This window comes from Mixophyes fleayi, chromosome 10, assembly GCF_038048845.1.
Source record: "Mixophyes fleayi isolate aMixFle1 chromosome 10, aMixFle1.hap1, whole genome shotgun sequence".
Classification (NCBI taxonomy): Eukaryota; Metazoa; Chordata; class Amphibia; order Anura; family Limnodynastidae; genus Mixophyes; species Mixophyes fleayi.
Window position 1 is genome coordinate 49,555,602 of NC_134411.1, and position 19,596 is coordinate 49,575,197.

A 19,596-nucleotide genomic window follows, 5' to 3' on the forward strand; every position below is an offset into this window, starting at 1 on the left:
TTTGTACAGGAATCCAGGTGATGACTACCTTCTTCTGATGTTTATTTGTATGAAAGTATCTTGTAGACCTGATTTTGAGGGTGCTCACTATCACCACTCATTTTTGTTCTTGTACATGGAGGCTTTGGAATCGGAACATTCTTGCTTACTGTAATGCTATTCGTTCTCTCAGGGTTCTTTCAGTTTCCCAACAAAATCAGAGAAGAAATAAGCCTGTGCTCAATTAATCCTATATTATACATGGTACCAGCTGCTTGGCAATATAAGTGCCCTATCTGTATACAAAACAAAAATACAGTTGTCAGCACTTGTCCTGAACACTGCATAAGTGTGTGTATCTAGCAAAATGAAAACATGAAGCATTGGTTCATATTATGATCAAAACACTTAAGACTGCATCTGAGCATCAAGTTTATCTCATTGTATTCAGGGCCTACACTGACCAATATGCTTCAAACACTCTTACAATGCAGTTAAAATCAGAGCAAACATCTTCCACATGGGCTAAAACTTATGTATATGTTACATAGACACATCCATGGAAAGTAACGTTTAATCAAAAATCTCTTTTCAGGTGTGAATGTTTAAAAATGTTATTAATCAATAAAATAGTTCAGAGATAGCAGAATATAATGGAACAGATTATCAAGGCTGTCCCTGGCTATAGAGGGCTGGCTTCGAAATTGGTGTGCTTCCTGGTGGATGGCCCGTTCCCAAGAACCGACCACCTTATTGTATGTGCCACATTCTCTCTCTCCCCTTCCTACACCACACCTGTGCATTGAACTGCCTCTCCCTTGGTACTGGTAGTGAGCACCTGGTGTTGTCAACCTAAAGCTTATTAGGCTCGGTGTTGTGTGACCACTGGTACAGCACAGAGCCTGCACATAGAGAAAGGAACTTAATTGGGAACTCTGAAATTGACTTATACTGTATCGGAGGGTGAGATCAATGGGAGGCATATGCGTATACAGGATTGATAGGGGTCATGAGGGTATAGGGGACTGATGAGCATGAGAAGTTGCTCCCTTTTCATCACATAGAATATGTGGAACTGCTGCCGGCTCCCCACGTGTGCAGAGACAGCACAGGAGGCAGCTAGATGAGTTTAACTCTCATAGCATTCAAATCTCTATAGCTCAGGTAAGTGTGTGTGTGTGGGGGCAATGTGGGATTGGTGGGGCTGTTAATATATGGTAAAGGCTACTAATGGAATGTGGGTTTTCTGTATTAATGTGGGATGCTAATAATGTAATGTTGTGGCTAATTAGGTGAAAAAGACCTATTTATTAAATGTCAATTATATTTATTTCATGTGGGAGGGATGGGCCAATTTATTAAACGCAAAAGCTATTAATTTTATGTCAGGTCTGGTTGTCATAATAAATGTGCATCCTATTTATTTAATATTGGTCTGGTCTAGGGGAGGAAGGCCTAATTATAAATGTGTGTGCTACTGATTTAATGTCAAGGCTGGTTGGGGAGAGGGAGGTCTAGATTAATCACTTGTTAATTGGCTTTCCAAGAGGTGATTAGTGACTATCGCCATACCTGACAACTGTCTGAATTTTGGCGGGGCATCACGATTGGTGGGAGACAAAAGTGACGGGCTTAACCAAAAGTGGGTGAATTTTACACAATGTTGATCATTTGTGGGCTGAGTTTAGCAGAACAGGGCGGAGATTATTTTGTCCAGATTTCCTGATTATAAATGTTAGGAGGTATGCTATCCCTTTTTCCAACATTCCAGGATCCTGCTAAGCAGCAACTCAACTTGACACCAATAGCAGCAGTTGTGAAAGGTAGAAGGCATTACAGTTTGCTGCATGCATAGCTCCCAACATTAAGAATCCCAAAAGTAGGACAAAACAAGCCCCGTCTTGCCCAATCAAACTCCTAACGCAAATAGCCAGTTTTTTAAAAACAAACCCATTAAGCCTTGTCCATTTTGTGTGCCGCGAATTGGGATATCCCATCAAAATAGGGACATTTGAGAGGTATGTGCATGTGCCGAGACATTTACGATTTTGGAGGACTGTCCTGTGCAGTCAGGACTTTGTGCTAAGTGTAGTGACCAGGGCCTGATCATCCAATAGGATGAGTAGGCTGCAGCCTAGGGCACAAGTCGCTTGGTGGGGGGGTGCAAAATTGGGACAAGGAGAGGTATAAAGTGAAATTCCTTTTAAAATATAACAGAATTATTCTCCAAATTAAAAAGAAAACATGAAAGAAAAATGTAGTAAAGTTTTAATCTTTACGTATTTCAATAGTAAAAGCTGAAGACAATGAGTCATCCTTGGGCGGGCGCTTAAGAATACGTGAGTAGGAGAAACAAGGATGGCAACTGGTGCTGGTGTGCGCCTCCCACTTAACATCTTCACCCTCAGTAGCATTCAGTCATGCCTCAATTTCGTTATAAAGTACTGATTTTATGAAAATGAAATGAGTGACAAAGATTGCTGTGACCCCTTTAAAAAGCCAAGTGGAGCTGAGATTTGAAAACATGGAAACATAAACATTGCTGTGGGGAGAGTGTAAAGGAAGCTGAATTTTAAATTAAGGTTTTTTTTTTACCTACCCCATATTAGCCTGGCATGGAAGGTGAAGGGTTTGCTACAAGCATATTAGCCTAGGGCAGCCTGACCCCTTAATCAGGCCCAGGTACTGACAGGTATGTCCCTTTTCATACTGTTCCGTGCACAGGAAAGGGGCTATCTAAACTAATAACTATGTTCCACCCATGCTGGCCATGTCCCTGTGATTGTATGCTTTAGTACAGGAGGGGGCGCTGTAGCATTTGCTTGCTCCATGTGCTTTGGCTCCCTGCTACATATGAACAAAGCAGGTTACAATAAATTATTGTACATCCATGCACCACAAGTAAGATTTTTATGTAACTCATTGGTTTTGCACTAATTATGTTAGAGGTAAACGGGCCAGAATATTGCAAAGGTCTTTTATTGGTCCCTCTATGTTTCCTTATACAACACACTTCTTATTCCAATACACCACCATAAGAAAGCGCTGGATGTCCACCGCGGTAATGAAGTAGTTATGCGAAGTTTGTTTACAGGAAGTGTTACGTTTTACTACAATAATAAAAGTGCCATTTTTCTGGAGTCCAAACTTAATTGAAGACACGAAGAATACGCTTCACCAAACAGAGACTAGAACACGGAGTTCAGATGGATCTTTTACTAGCAATATAGCCGGTTCTCTGAGATCTTAAAATTGAGGAAATAGAGAATGATTTATCCGCTTAGACACGTACACGTCTGTATGTCTCGGCTTTAATGCCAGGGAAATTTGAATATCCGATTGACCTAATTTGCTTAGCTGTCCGACTCTGAACGGTAACTGGTTGTGTATTATGACGTAATTGAGGTTAAGGGTGAAACTGAAAACAGAAGCTCGGCATGGAGCTGTCAGCGGGTAGTGGGATGGCGTGCAAGGTAATTACAAAACGGTTACCTCTTGCATTGTCCTCATATTACCCTGAAGTGTATTATCATTTTTTCCTTGTTATATAACGCCTTCAGAGACGAGTGTCATAGTTACATTTTTCATGTCGACGAGTCCCATGACATATAATGTTTGTTTAGTTTGTCATTCGTTGTGTTAATTTGTAGAATGCAGCACCTTATTGACATTTTGATTGGCAACTTCTGTTTTATTCAATAACTTTTTCTGGATAATCTTTTGAGTAGATTGAGTACAACCAATGGGGCTAGCTATTATTAGTGCTAAATATGTTGTGAAATATCATCACTATTTATTTATATAGCGCCACTAATGCTGCAGCGCTGTGCAGAGAACTCACATCAATCCCTTTCCCATTGGGGCTTACAGTCTAAATTGCTTAACACACGGACACGTCGATTTTATAGCAGATAATTAACCTACCAGTATGATTTTGGAGTGTGGGAGGATATCGGGAGGACCCACACAAACACGGGAGAACATACAAAACTCTTCCCAGATAAGGCCATGGTCGGGAATTGAACTCATGACCCCAGTGCAGTGCTACAAAAATTGTATTAGTAGATGCATATATATTTTATGAATTTTACATAAGTTTTGTTAGATACATATCTTATGCTATGTTTTCTGTTATGTCTTTATATTTTCAGACATTTATTTTTCTTGCTTTTGGACATGACACAAAGCTGCTCTCAGAATGCAATTGTATCAAATGCAGAGAGCTTTTTTAGAGCTATGTGGTGTCCCAATAAACAACTCTGCCCAACACTGACAACCAAACTTCAAAAGGGCTGCACATTACCTTAATTTCAAGAATAAAAAACAGGCCATTAATAATCTTGGAACTCCATCACTCATCCAAAAATTGTCCCTCACTTATTATTAATACTTATTTATATAGCACCAGCATAGCCCTTTTCAATTGGGAACAAACACGGTAATAAAACGAGACTGGATATTAGACGGGTGTGGATAAAAGCCGGAAACCATGTAAACTGTATTGAAAAATCTGTAAAATCTATTAAATGCACTGAAAAGCCGTAAATCATAGTAAATGTATTGTAAATGCGACAATCATGTAGTAAGTGTATAGAGAAAGCCAGAACCCATAGTAAATGTATTGAAAAAAAGCTGGAAACCATATTAAATGCTTTGAAAAAGTCGAAAATCATAGAAAATGCTTTGAAAAATCCACACAAAAGCCAGACATACAGACACACACCTTGCCATAGACACACACAATACACCTAGATCTACACTAGATTCACACACAAAGCCGAAAACCATAGTAAATGCATCGGAAAAGCCAAAAAAATGTGTTATGGTTGGGATCCCATGTTTTTTCAAACTCCAGCTTGCGTACAGATTTTCTTTTAGCTCTATTTGAGAGCTTCATGTATTACATTGCAGATAGTGAATTTAGTAAGTCTACTAAATCAGTTTAATAAACCTTGATGACAATTGACGTTGCATCGTGCTTTCTGAGCCGGAATTTAACATCTTGTGGTATGTGATTCCAGCATACAACCCACTTTGCATTTGAAAGTAAATTGTCAAAAGCATTTAAAATGGCTTGCTCTCTGTCAATAACTACAATTACCTTTCTGGAATTCAGTTGTGGATAGTGTTCAAGTAGACATTTAAGGAAAAGTCTGTGATTTTTCTCCTTTATTGTCAAATCCAACGTATGCTATCCGTGGATTGATGCCGAGCTTATACACAATCAAAGGAAATCTTGCTGCATGTATGCATTACGATCGATCGGAGAACAGAATATATACGACACCATGTCTTCTGTATAGACTCTGATCTGCTTTAATGCATACCAGGTTAAACATTTATAGTACATTTGAGGAACTTGTTGATGTGCAAAAACAGTTGATGAATCACAAGATCAGTTTCCTGACAAGCCTGCAGTTGTACTTGTTCTAGCATTATGGTGCAATTTTCCAAGAAGTTTAAGGTAGTACATTATTTGTAATCAGCTACTTTTGCAGATGCCATTTTTACTTCTGCTTCTAAAATTCTCTGGAAAACTTCTTACAAATTCTAGAATATATTCCTGAGCATATTAAAATGTGAAGCATTCTTAAAGGTACACTACATTTCATATAAAATACATTATCATTGTTTCATGTAAAAGAAACATTGCTGGTATCATTGGTGATTTATGAAATATTAAATGATGAAATACAATTGTGGTAACATGAAAATCACCTAGATTGGATGTTGTATCGTAAGACAACAGGACAGGCAAATCTTTGTCTATTTGTATAATAGTTTGGAGTTCTTGCGAAATTTCTTTGGAACCCATAATAACAAAAAAATCAGGAAAGAGACATATGTATCATCGATGCCTACTCTCCTGGAGTGTCCGGGAAACCAGGGCAACCTCCCAGTTCATGAGTTAAGTGGTGGGGGCGGGGCTTTGGATGTCATTCATGCTTCATTGTGGCCCCGCCCCCTTACTGTAGTAGGCTAGAAGATGTGATCATAGTTTAGGGGACAGGCTCGGTCATTGCATTATTTAGCCCTGTTGGCAAGTATGATATAGACGTTATAAACCCTTCATTGTGATTTATTCTCTTCTGCTTTTTCTCATTTTTTATTTTATTCATAATTCGTTTTATGTCTCTTGGTTGTGCTACTGCTATATGAGCAGAACTGGGACAGAAGTAGTGCAAAGTTGCTGGTATATTTTCTATGGTTTACTTTTATTGTCTGTAATCTGATAAATCACTGAAGGCAAGGTCCTTAAGTGAGGCCTGTGCAAATACTTTTTCCTGTGTGTATGAGGTAGTGCATGGTGTTCCCTTTCATCTCCTATATATTGAATTAGAACCATCTCAGAGTTAGCATCAACTTGCATATACCCATATCTAGTGAACTGTCCTGGTCCAGAGTCAGTTTTAATCATGTGGTACATTTATTTGTATCTTTGGAGATTTTTAGGGCCACAGGTAATTTCCCATGTAACTCTAGATATATTGATCACATCTCCAGTCATTTTTTCAGGTGACACATCCCACAAACAAAAACAAGTAAACATCACCGCCACTGGTTTAACAAGTGGGGAGGTACTTGCTTTTTGAAGATATGGGCGTGTTAATATTTCATAGGCTTCTTCTATTGAAATATTTGAGTTTCTTTTACAGTAAAGAGTCATTATTTCCAGGATTGTATAGAAATAACAGAATAGGGCGGGGCATTCAATTGGCCGCGTTACTGCTGAAAGTAACGCAGCCAATTGTGCGGCCTGCGCACAGTTACCAATATTACGGTAATAGTGTGCATTATTACCGTTAATATGGTAATCTTTAACGCTGGTTTTTGCTCACCACTCAGGGAGCAGCGAACAGAAATTGTGGTTAAAATTACCGTATTAGCGGTAATAGGTTTTACACTGCGCTACTTCAGGGGCAATTAAATCCCCCCCAAGATATGCAAATTGCAAACTAGTTTATTATTTTGCACATAAGGAAAATACTGGCTGCTTTTTCATGTAGCACACACATACTTGATAGCTTTATTTTTACATTGAAATTTAAAGTTGATCTACGACATGCCCTATCCCAACTATAAATCTGTCTACACATTTTAAATTTACCTCCCCCTCCAATGCAACATGGCTTTTTACCAAGGTGCACATGTACTCCTTTTGTTTGCTTTGCTCTCCTTAGGGGGGAATTCAATACCCCCAAAGTTCTGCCGCACTAAAACTATTACCGTTATTACGGTAGTTTTAACACGGCTTTCTGCTCGCAGCTCGGGGTGCTGCGAGCAAAAATCCGGCGTTAGAACTACCGTAATAACGGTAGTTACGTGCACTATTACCGTAATAACGGTGATAATGTGCAGGCCGCGTTACTTTTTAGAGTAACGCGGCCAATTGAATTCCCCCCTTAATGTCTCAGGCTTTTGATGTGCATGTTGTTCCTTTATCAACAGTTATGGAAAAGAGTGTGGCAGCAGCAACTTGTTACTTTTGTTTTAACTTAGCTGACAGAGAATGTGCAGTAAAACTAACACTATTTTCTGTACAATGGTGTATTCAAGAAGCATGCTGCTGCTTAATACAATACATGCTGTATATAGGAAAAAGTCACAAATGCACACAAAATTCTTTGTGGCATTGATTCTAGAAGATGTTGGAAACATTCCTTAGAGATTCTGGTTCATGGTGACATGATAGCATCATGCAGTTGCAGCAGATTTATCAGCTGCACATTCATGCAGCAAATCTCCTTCCATCACATCCCAATAGTACTCTATTGCGTTAAAATCTGGTGACTGCGAAGGCCATTGGAGAACACTGATCTTATGTTTGTGTGTTATTTGTGACATGGAGGCCTGTGGCGGGATCACTTATAAATCATTTATTGTATAAATATATTATTAGCGCAGTGCCCCAATTTATATCATTGCAAATGTACTGATTTTTGATATTGTGTATTAGAAATGTTCTGATTTCTGAGGTAGTATGTCATGTTTGGGTTTTGTAACTTTTCTTTAGGAAATCCCAAGTAAGCTTATGTGTGGAGGGTATGTGTTTTGAAACTGTCTGTAGACAGGTAATCTCATGTTAATAAGATCTTTTTCTTCAATGAGTGACCCACACGTCTGCTGAGCCTGAAAGCACGGGAGGGATAATTAGACTTGTTGGTAGACTTCCTATGTGTGTAAGATTTAGGATGCAAGTGATCACATATTAATGTGAATTTTGCAAGTTAGATTGCGTTAAAAGCAAGGTTAGAGAAAATGGTCCATTCACCCTAACCAATGTTCAACATTACCGCATAGAGGGCCACCATCTTGAAAGTATGAGTTAGTCAGCTGTCTCCTAAAGGCGCAACTCACAGCCTATTGGTCTTGCTCTCTCCTCTCCCAGCATCTCAGGCTGTATAAATTAGATCTGGTTACCCTCATGGTTGCCAGATCTTTGTGTCGGCTTAATTATATGCTACCTTGGCTTCTCTGGCTCCTGTCCCATTGATTTTTTTTTCCTTCCGGTGTATTCGGTTGGTTTCTGGTGGTGACCTCGGCTGGCTTCTCTGACCATTCTCTTTCGGTTCTGATTTTGCTACTGTGCTTTGTGGCCATGTATTGACCTTTGGCTTATCTGGACATCCCTGCACCTCACACTCTCGCCCAATACCTGCTTGGAGGGCTTTGACCTGTGTGGGTACATCCCTCCTTGCAGATGTTCTTGGTGCACATCTGTCCGACATTAGACTCCGTGCCTACCTGCAGGTGGAGTTAAATAGGGCGAAATATATTGCATCCTGAGCTTTCTTCGTGTATTGTGGCTATCAATATATGTTGTTTATTGCAAATCCTGACACTATCTGTGTGTTGCAGCCGAAATTGCGATTCTTTGTACCAGGTTACGTAATTCCAATCTTCAACTGTTCAGTTTTGGAAAACCTGTGCCCATATTTCCTGTTTTTTACTGACAGTAGGAGAACCTAGTATAGTCTTCCGTTGATGTAGCCCATTCAGTTTGACGTGCTGTGCATTCAGAGATACTCCTGGATATTATTATTGTAACACATGGTTATTTAACTTAATGTCAGCTTCAAGCTGTTTGGCCGTTTTCCTCTGACTCATTACCAAGGTATATTCACCCACAGTACTGCTTACTGGAATTTTTTTGGTTTTGCATGCCAATCTGTGCAAAACTATTGTTCATGAAAATCCCAGGAGATCAGCCGTTTCTGAAATAGTCAAACCATCCTGTCTGGCACATACAATTATTTCAGAGTCCCATGGCACCTATGTTTTTCTGTGTTTCTTTCTATTGTGTATTGAGCAACATGGACAAGGCTCTTGGATAGTAAAATAAAGTATATATTTATACACAAAGAAAAGCACATGCAAATATAAACAATTAGTACACTGAAAAATTAATGCAAAGTAAAATGCAATGAATGATCTACAGATCAATAACCTAAGCATCAGTAATAATAACTGAATGATATTGGAATTAACCAAATGTCCAGGTATAATAATTTCCAATTATACGGTTCCTTAATGATCGAGCATCTTATCTCACTGATATCTGAAGGGACTTGATAAAGGAGAGGTAAATTACCCTAACACTCCAAACAAACTTGAAGTAAACAACAGATAAAGCAATATGCTTAGTAAAAGTTGCATGTACAAACAAATACATTTCAAGATGAATAATCCCTTTTGTTCCAATCCCTAAGATCTCTGTATAATGATTCTCCTATTTTGCTTTTTTCCCCCCACTATGTCAAATCAAGATGAGGATAAGAGTATTGTTATGTCGTCTAACAGGATGGTGGAAGTGTTCCTTTTATTTCTGACTTTTATAAAGAGTTTTTTTAATGGTAGCTTGTTCAAATAAAAGTTTTTACTTTATTTGTGTATTTTCATTGAATCACTTTTATTTATGTTATTTTACAGGGCTCTTGTAAACCTATTATCATTATGCAGCGATTCTGGGCATAGCCACCTCTGGGTCTTGTCTATGCAAATTACTATATTTACCAAAGCCTCGGGGAGTTGGCTCATTAGCTTGTCGGAGTGTAATATGAAGGGACTCCACTTGTTTTCTGGGCTCCTCCTATTTATGCTACCAAGCTACCAGCTGACCTCTAGGTTTGTTAACAGGAAATTAAATTTGCTGCTGCTTTTTACTGGTTCCCACCTGACCATGCTAAGCAGTGTAAGCTGGCTACCCTGGATTACAATTTTTACACCTGGGGCTAGATTTACTAAGCTGCGGGTTTGAAAAAGTGGAGATGTTGCCTATAGCAACCAATCAGATATCAGCTTTCATTTATTTAGTACATTCTACAAAATGACAGCTAGCACCTGATTGGTTGCTATAGGCAACATCCCCACTTTTTCAAACCCGCAGCTTAGTAAATCTAGCCCCTGGTGTATTTTGAATATTTTTCTGAAAATAAAGTAATTTAAATGTCACTGATGCGGCTGAATGGGAATGAGAGACACAGGCTGTTGAATGCTGAATGTGTTCAGGAACACTTTTTTAATCACTCTTATTCTTATAGCAGCACAGTGGTTAGCATTACTGCCCCATAACACTGGAAAATCCAACCAGGGCCTTATCTGTACGGAACTTGTATGTTTTCCCAGTGTTTGTATGGTTTTCATTCAGGTGATCTGGTTTACTCCCACTGTCCATAAACATACTGGTAGATTAATTGGCTTCTGACATAGAAGGAAACTAGTGTGTGTTAGGGAACTTACACTGTAAGCCAATGGGACAAGGACTGAAAAGGATTGTGTAATATGGTGGCGCTATGCAAATAATCAATAATATATTTTGATTTGTGTGATAGCTGGAGTTTGCAGTTCAGATGACCTGTGAGAAGTGTGTCAATGCAGTGAAGAGTTCATTACAAGGTGTACAAGGTAAGTAACAACAACTACAACCACTTTCATTTAATGGTTGGTTCACATTTGTATATTCAATCTATATGTTTATATACAGAGCATACTTAGTGCAGTTTAGTAATTTGGCCAGATCGTTAGTCAACTGCATATATGGGCAATTTAGAAACAACATTTCCCAGGTGTTAAAGTTGTCTGATGACCTTATACATAAGCTGATGTGACTAATCTGTCAGTCTGGTTGTTGGGAGGAGAGTGGGGACACTCGAGCTGGCTAACGAAAGATGCACATGGGTGACCAGCTCATGGTCAAGGCACATATACTACATGGTCAAGGCACATATGCTGCATGGCCAAAAGTATGTGGGCACCTGAACATCACATTCATATGTGATTGTTGAAGAGCTCATTCTAAAACCATGGGCATTAATATGGATTTCGTCCCCCTTTGCTGCTACAACAGCTTCCACTCTTCTGGGAATGCTTTCAAATTTTTAGCCACAAGAGCATTAGTGAGGTCAGCCACTGATGTTCGGTGATGAGACTTGGCCTGCAGTCGGGTCCTAATTTATTCTAAATGTGGACAATCGGGTTGAGGTGAGGGCTCTGTGCAGACCAGTCTAGTTCTTCCACACCAAACTCGGAAAATAGCTTTTTGATGGAATTTTCTTTGTGCACGGAGGGATTACTATGCTGAAACAGGAAAGGTCTTTCCCCAATCAGTTCCCACAATGTTTGAAGCACACAATTCTCTAGAATGTTATTGTATGCTGTAGCATTAAAATTTCTCTTCACTGGAATTAACGGGCCCAAGCCAAACCATGAAAAACAGCCCCAGATCATTATTTCTCCTCCAAACTTTACAGTTAGTAGTAGGCATTTGGGTAGGAATTAATTTCCTAGCAACCGCCAAACCCAGATTCATCCATCAGACTGCCAAATGGTGAAGCACGATACGTCACACAGATAATGCATCTCCACTGCTCAGAGTCCAATAGCGGTGTGCTTAATACCACTCCAGTCAACATTTGGCATTGTGCATGTTAATCTTAGGCTTTTGTGTTGCTGCTCGACAATGGACGTCTAATTCAGGAAGCTTCCAACAAATAATTGTTGTGCTGACTTTGCTTCCAGAGGCAGTTTGGTACTCTGTAGTGAGTGTTGCAACCAAGGACATGGTTTCTGAGTTTTTTTACGCACTTTAGCCCTCGGTCACATTTTGAACTTGTGTGGCCCACTACTTTGCTGCTGAGCTGTTGTTACTCCTAGATAATTACACTTGACAAACCGATTTGTTGGAAAGGGGGTATACTATGACAGTGCTACGTTGAAATTCACTGAGCTCTTCAGTACGACCCATTCTACTGCTAATGTTTGACTTTGGCTGTAGGCTTGTTTTTATCAATGCGTGTGGCTTAATTGTCAAACAAATTAGAAGGGGTCATGTAGTGTTTATTTTGTAAATATTACTTATTTATGTTTACTGTGTCTTTCTTCTTTTCTCTGTGGCACTTTCCATATGTGTAATTATATTTCAATTATTCACCTAAAATGAGGGCAAGTCTCACCAAGGGCACTCTTACCTCATGGTTTGAAAACCAGCAATCTAAGGGAAATTTTAAATTTTGGCAACTGTTGCAAAAAACATGTCACTACCCTACAAGGAGGGCCAGATTTACATCTTGGAGCATAAAGGCACAAATCTTTGATGTCCTAAACCCTGCCCATCAATCATTACTATTGTATAATCCATCTAAATATAGATCATTGTTACCTTTAAATCATAAGTTAGGTGTTTTTTTTATGTTCAAGTAATATAAAACTAAATTCTGCAACTCCCTTCTTTTTTGTATTTCTGCTGTCTTCACTTATCCTTCATTTACTTCCGCTCAGGTGTGCAGGATGTGAATGTCAGCCTGGAGTCTGAAACGGTTGTTGTGGAGACAACGTTGCCAGCATTAGAGGTGCAGAAGCTGCTTGAGAGCACAGGACGAAGGGCAGTGTTGAAAGGAATGGGAAGCACTAAATCCCGTATGTTATCATTTTATTGAAATTCATAGTAACCTGTATTTTTTTTTCCTCATTGAAAAGGCAAAATACTACCAAAAAGTCACATACGGTAAGAATAAATATAAACAAAATAATTGTGCTAAAGTTCTCCTAATATTTTCACTGCTTCCAAATATGACATATGTCATTCAATCATTTTTCAAAAGTGCAGCAGTGTTTCGGTGTACTGAAGGCGCTAAGTGTGTTCACAAACATCAGTCGCACCGACAGTTTTCGCGGGGGCAGTGTATAACTAAGTTCTAATGTGAACAATATAAAGCTTTCTAGAAGCGGTTTCCAATCGCCTACAGATAAAGCACAAAAAGTAGGGAACTGCCTCTGCATACAAGTAACAGGAAGGTACCCAGAAACCCCCTATTTGCTTTATGTTAGGTCAGGATTGATTGATAAAGGGTTGTCCAAAAGTAGAGAATCCTTTAGATGCTTTTGTCAGCATATTCCAAATGGATCTTGCTTTATTATTGTTTATAAATGGTTTCCATAAGACCCCATTTGAACAGCGTAGGAACGTAAATAAATGGACGTCTTCCCCACTGCTTCATTTTGTTGTTCTTCCTGGTGGATTTCTGTCATCCAGTGTGAAAGCAACAAGACATGCTTTCATTGACTTGTACCAGACAGATTGGTTGTTGTAAATCAGTGTAACATTTGGACCTAAATGCAAAGTTAATAAATGAGCCCTATTGTGTCTAATAATCTGAACATGATTGACTTCATCATTTACACATGCAGGAAAGATCGAAGGCTTGTTGGGAGTACGTGCATGCCTAGTTAAAAAGTTCCACTAATGAATATGTTGAAGACTGCATTTCTTACTTCTAAATTATAACATTATATGCCTCAGTATGTATTCAAGAGTTGAAATGCTTTATTAGTCCTTTTTTTTAAGGGAGGTGGACATGTTTTTTTTATTTTGTCCACATTTTTTTTTTTTGTAACAATCAAATTTAATTTCGGATTGTTAAAATGTAAAAATGAAGCCAGTAAATATGGAAAGGATCATAGTTATGAAAACAAAGTATATAATGGTTGTCGATATAGTAGCAAAGATTATTGTAAACATTCTATAAAACTGTAACAATTATTACTGGATAATAAAGATTATATTTCACATCAAAAATCAGAAGAGTAATTTCTATACAATCGCACTTAGAGGCCCTAAGGTGCATGGTGACCAGAAGGGGAGGAAATATACACCTATTACAGTTAAATTGGAAGCTCTTGTATAAATATTAGTTTCATACCAAATCGTCTTTTTAAAACTCCCCTGTACCTGCTCTTTCAGGAGAGTTGATAATGTGTTGAATTTGCAAATTAATTTTTATTTCTGAAGGTGTCTCCAATCAGTTAATTTGCATAATAAGTAACACATTTTCCTTAAAAAGCTCAAATGTGGGTGGAGAGCTCAGGATCCACATGTAGTGTACGCATTTTCTGGCTACAGACAATATTGAATAACTCACTCGCGAGGGCAAATCAAAGTATTTTTGCAATTTTGTTTTGGAATTCAGAGTTTCCAGCTAGTGATAAATGGATAGATTTATGTAGATTGTTATGAAATTTATGTCTTAACAGGTGCCAAAGTTTTTCTGAGAGTTCCTGATCATGAAGATGGAGAAAGGATTTAATGTTTAGATTTGTGAGATATTGCTGTTTTATTGCTAAATAGTGTGTGTATATGCTTTGGTTTGATAGCCAGTGTCTTAAATTACGCAATTGTGGCACACGGCTATACTGGACAACGTTAGGGAAATTAATACTTCCATTAGCCGTAGATTGATAGAGCTTGATGAAATTAATGCGGGGGTGTTTTTTTTTTTTTTGTCTTGTTTGTTTTTTCCCATATAAAGAGGTGCAAAAGAGATAATTGATGAATTGTTCATCTTTCTTTGTGAGAGGTAAGGGCAATATTTGCAAAGGGTATAGTAATTTTGGGAATGACACCATATAAAGGAGGTTCACCCTGCCTAGATAAGAGAGATTTAGGTATTCCCAGACCACCAATTATTTTTGTATGTTGAGAATGACCTTACCAAAGTAAGGGTAGTAAGAAGACATTATGCGAGTGACGTTATCTACCTTACGATTCACACAGGTTTTCTAACACACTACCTTGTCCCCATTGATACTTATTCATTAATTAGGACAATTATATTACTATTGGGCAAGTGAGTGATCTAATACCAATCAGCAGAACAAAATATAATAATATCAAAAAATATAATACTTATTTAAATATAACGACGTGAGAACATAGCGATTGCAGCTAAGTCTGCATTTTAACTTCACTTTGCACATGTTTTTACTATTATTTTGCTAGTTGTATCAAGATAATACTTTTAATGCATACCAATAAAATGTTATTTTAATTCCATACCCCGGAGTGCCTCTATATATACTTTCTTTCCCTGGTTCTTCATTCTAACTTACTAGTATAAGGGAGCACCCTCCAGTCAATATATTATATAAAATCTGGAATACAGAATTAGTAAATTGGGGTTTAATACTAGTTAATTTTATCAACCCACTTAGTGCGGTCATCCCTATGCTTATTACCCATTATTTGATTATCTCTGAGGAAGCCCTGTCAGTTGAAACACGTAGGATTCACAGCTCTTATGAGGAGGAATTATTTTCTACATTTATTAACACTCCACACGAGCGTGCCAGTCTGTCAGAGATGGTCTGCCGCCCTTTTATCACAAAGGTACAGAGTCTATCTAAATGCTCCTCAGCAGTGTCCCCTTTTGTGTGACTCATAGCATAGGGTCCAGCGATAGATTAAAAAGCAAATGAGCCATTGGACATCCTTGTCTAGTCCCCCTTGTGATCTCCAGAGGACTTCAAAGCATAGTGTTAACTATCAGAGAAGTGAATTGTTTATCACAAAAATACTGGATCGTGGCTATGATGTCTCTTCCAAGGCCAGCATCTCCAAAATGGCCTACATAAAAGACCAGGAAACCGTGTCAAAAGCCTTATGGGGTGTAAAACATGTTGGAAGAATTTGGATCCCCAGAAGAAGCTGAAATTGCGGAATGGATGCCCCTGACCGAATGTTGTCCAAGCACAAAGTTTAATTAATGATCCGTCAACAGGGATGGTAAGAAACTCTGAAGCCTTTTTGCTAAGTCTTGAAAGTATCTTAAAATCCAAGTTCATTAATGTGGTAGGGTAGTAAGAAGACATTACCAAAGGGACTTTGTCTGGTTTAAGGAGTTGTATACCCTTGATTAAAATTAGGATATTGGGGGTGTGTCCTGTGCATGGTGCCGTATAATTCCATCAATACCGGGGTGATTTCAAATGTCCGTTATTCTGGCGAGTACTACAAATTAATATCTGGTCCAGGAGATTTGTGAAGTTTCAGTTCTGAAATAATGTCCCTAATTTCTTCGGCAGTAATGTCCCTGTCCAGACTATCTTTCTGAGAAACAGTGAGTTTAGGTAATTCTTCTTGTAACAACCTGTTTAAAAGTGTGTCATTAGGGGAGCATCAGAGTATAGGTCTGTATAATATTTATAAAAAACCTCTGCAATCTCTTTTGGTTTAATTAAATGAGTGGGAGAGTCACTGGTTTTAATTGCAGCTATGTGGTTTCTGCATTTGAAAGATTTGGACATATTAGATAAAAGTTTGCCAGTTTTGTTACCCCACCTGTAGAATCGTTTTTTAGTGTAATTCAGTTTAGATTGGGCCTGAGCTAAAAGAAAGCTCTCAAGAGTTTGTTTTGCCTGTTTATAGTTGGCAAAGGAAACATCATTCGGGTCAGTGGCATACACATCAAACCACTCTAGCAAGAGCCGAGCCAGAGAGTGATACTGTTTATTAGCTTCTTTCTTTGTCTGTCATATATGCAATTATATTTCCTCTCATTATCACTTTGGAAGTCTCCCAGAATAACACGGGGTTCTCCAGGTGCTCAATGTTGGTGTCCAAGAAGTTCATCCAATGGTGTCTAAGATATTGTTGGATATGTTCAGAGCGATACAAATATAATGGAAACTTCCATGAAACATTTTGAGGACCAACTAGGGGCAGACTGATTGACAGAGATACTGGGGCATGGTCGAAGACAATCATTTTCCCCAATAACCTCTGATATTAGGGGATCTGCTAACGGAACATAATTCTCGAGAGTGAATTGTGGACCTCAGAATGGAAGGTGAAGGATTTGTCTGTATGATTTAGTAATCTCCAGGGATCCGTAAAGCCATGTGTGATTTTAAGTTTATCTATCTGATTCCTTACGTCAGAACGTATGTTCTGGGGCTTCGGCTCTTTATTAAGGCTTGGATTGTCAACCACGTTGAAGTCTCCTCCAATTATTAGATTTGGTGTGTCATGGGAGGCTATCAGTTGTGAGATGTGCTGAAAAAACTTGTTGGTGGCATATAAATTTAAGAATGTATATTTATGCTCACAAATTTGAATATCTATTCATATGTAACGACCATCTGGATCCAATATATCATCCAAAATTGTGTAAAGCAGATTATTTCCCAGCAAAATGGACACTCCCATAGATTTGTTCTTGAAAGGGGCTGAGATGCTTTCATTCAACCAGATGTCTTTCAAGCTAGAATCCTCCCCTAATTTCCAGTCCATCTTCTCCAAAAAGATGATGTCCATTGAGCGTCACTTAAGGTGTAATATTTTTTTTCATTTAATGGGGGTATTTAAGCCACCAGCATTCCAATTATAAGAAATGATGAAGTGTGAGGGCACGGGGGGTGTATGTGGCATGAATAACTCATCCCCCCTGCCGGGGGATAGGGTAATTGTGTGAATCAAGATCTTAGGCAGGAGCCTCCTGATCAGCAATGCAGACTATGTTTTGAATAAAAGGGGTAGAATCTGGTCTCTTCTGCGCCTGGTTAGTTGTCTTCTGTACATGAGCGTGAAGCATAACAAACTTTAAAATGAACATCATTATCTAAACATTCATCATTTTCTGTTTTCTTTGACCATGAAAGAACTAAGGTGTCGGGATGCACCAATTAGAAAGTGAACATATAAAACTATCAAGCAAACTGGGAACATATGAATGAAGTTTAGCATAAACTATATCTGGAACAACCTAAGTGCAAGGGTGGCACACAGCAATTGTATTACCAACACAGTGTAATCCAGTGTGGAAACACCCTTTTAAAACTGTTTTGCACTCCTGTTTCCAACCAAACTTAAGGTGACCGATAATGGTCAAACATTACTATTTGATGACTATTTCCCACCGCTGAGGCTCACCTATCAATTATTAAAAAAGGCTGGTCCATAAGTGTGGAAACACCCTTTTTGAAAACGAAAGTGAGTAATGAAAGCTTAATCCAGTGTCTACAAATAAGATTTGGGTGTGGTGGAAAACTTCCACATCACCAGTTTGTTGCTCTACAGCAGTGATACGAGTGGTATTTGCTGAGATCCTAGATAATGTACTGTCAATTGAGTTTTGCAGTGCATCAAACTTTTTATAAATCTGTGGCATGAATATTGCAGAAAACTCAACCGAAGAAATGGATGGTGTAAGATTCTGTGTTTGAAGGTAATATGCCTTCCACAGATCCTAGGCGGATTGCTGGGGGGAGGGCCGGATCTGCAAGCTTTTGATTTGGTTTACCCATTGTGGACAGATTAGATTTAGGGGTGTTAACCGATTTTTTTTTTTTTTTTTTTTTTGTTTATGGCATATTCAATTCTTTAGTTTCCCCGCAGCGTTAAAACTATTACCGTAATAGTAAGCTGGATTTCAGCTTGCAGCTCCCTGAGAAATCCAGCAAGAAAACTACCATAATAACGGTATTTATGTGCACTATTACCGTAATAACGGTAATAGTGCGAGCCGCGAGATTTTTGGCTATAACGCCAACAATTGAATATGCCCCTATGGGTTTTATCCCGCCTTGCACATGAGTCAGGGCAGAAAAGAAGATACACAGAGGGTATATAGGGTCATGCCTCCCTCCTCTCTGTGTCTTCTGGTTTTCCCTAGCTGAAAAATATATTAACCTCATTAGAAACAAAAAAAGTACTTGGGGCTGTTGCGGAATCATAAATGTATCTTTATTCTATTTAACATATAAGTATTAATAATAGACCTAGATAGATATCTTATATGTCTGCAAATATATTATCAGGCTTATTGGTCGGCTCATAACGAAAAGGGCGAAATTACTTATCTATTACTTATTATTTACTATGCATGTGCATGCGATTGGTTCATGTTTTTAAGGTGGAAATTCTATATATGTGAGTATGTATTTTTGTGTGTGTGTATATGTGTATATATATATAATATATTTATTGAGGGCATCCGATAGTGTATTATTTAAGGGAATTTATCCAGAAAACCAAATGGGTGTAGATTTATATGTGTACCAGATGTAGGAATAATGAAAGCTTACCAATCACAAGATGCTGGGTATGTCAGCTTTACACCAGATGTATTCTCTCCAGTCATGTGTGAACATGAAAACAAGAAAGGATAACCAAAATAGTGTGGTAATAAATTTATTCTATGGTCATTCAAATTACAAGAAAACAAAAACACAATAAGTTGAGTAATTACTTATGCTTCCTTTAACTACTTATATAACAATAATTTAAACAGTATAGCTATCTGTTAATTCAGAAGATCTTATGATATCAGCTAACTTCATACTTTC

General features: G+C 38.3%; 1 protein-coding gene across 1 annotated transcript in view; it reads left to right on the forward strand.

The window, feature by feature from the left end:
* The first annotated feature begins 3,210 nt into the window (after positions 1–3,210).
* Positions 3,211–19,596, forward strand: part of CCS (copper chaperone for superoxide dismutase) — a 55,064-nt gene continuing 38,678 nt past the window's right edge. Inside the window, exons 1-3 of the mRNA XM_075188732.1 lie at positions 3,211–3,452; positions 10,812–10,884; positions 12,757–12,894. Of these exons, the coding sequence (XP_075044833.1) occupies positions 3,417–3,452; positions 10,812–10,884; positions 12,757–12,894 (247 nt within the window). The 5' untranslated portion in view covers positions 3,211–3,416. The remainder of the gene's footprint in view (positions 3,453–10,811; positions 10,885–12,756; positions 12,895–19,596) is intronic.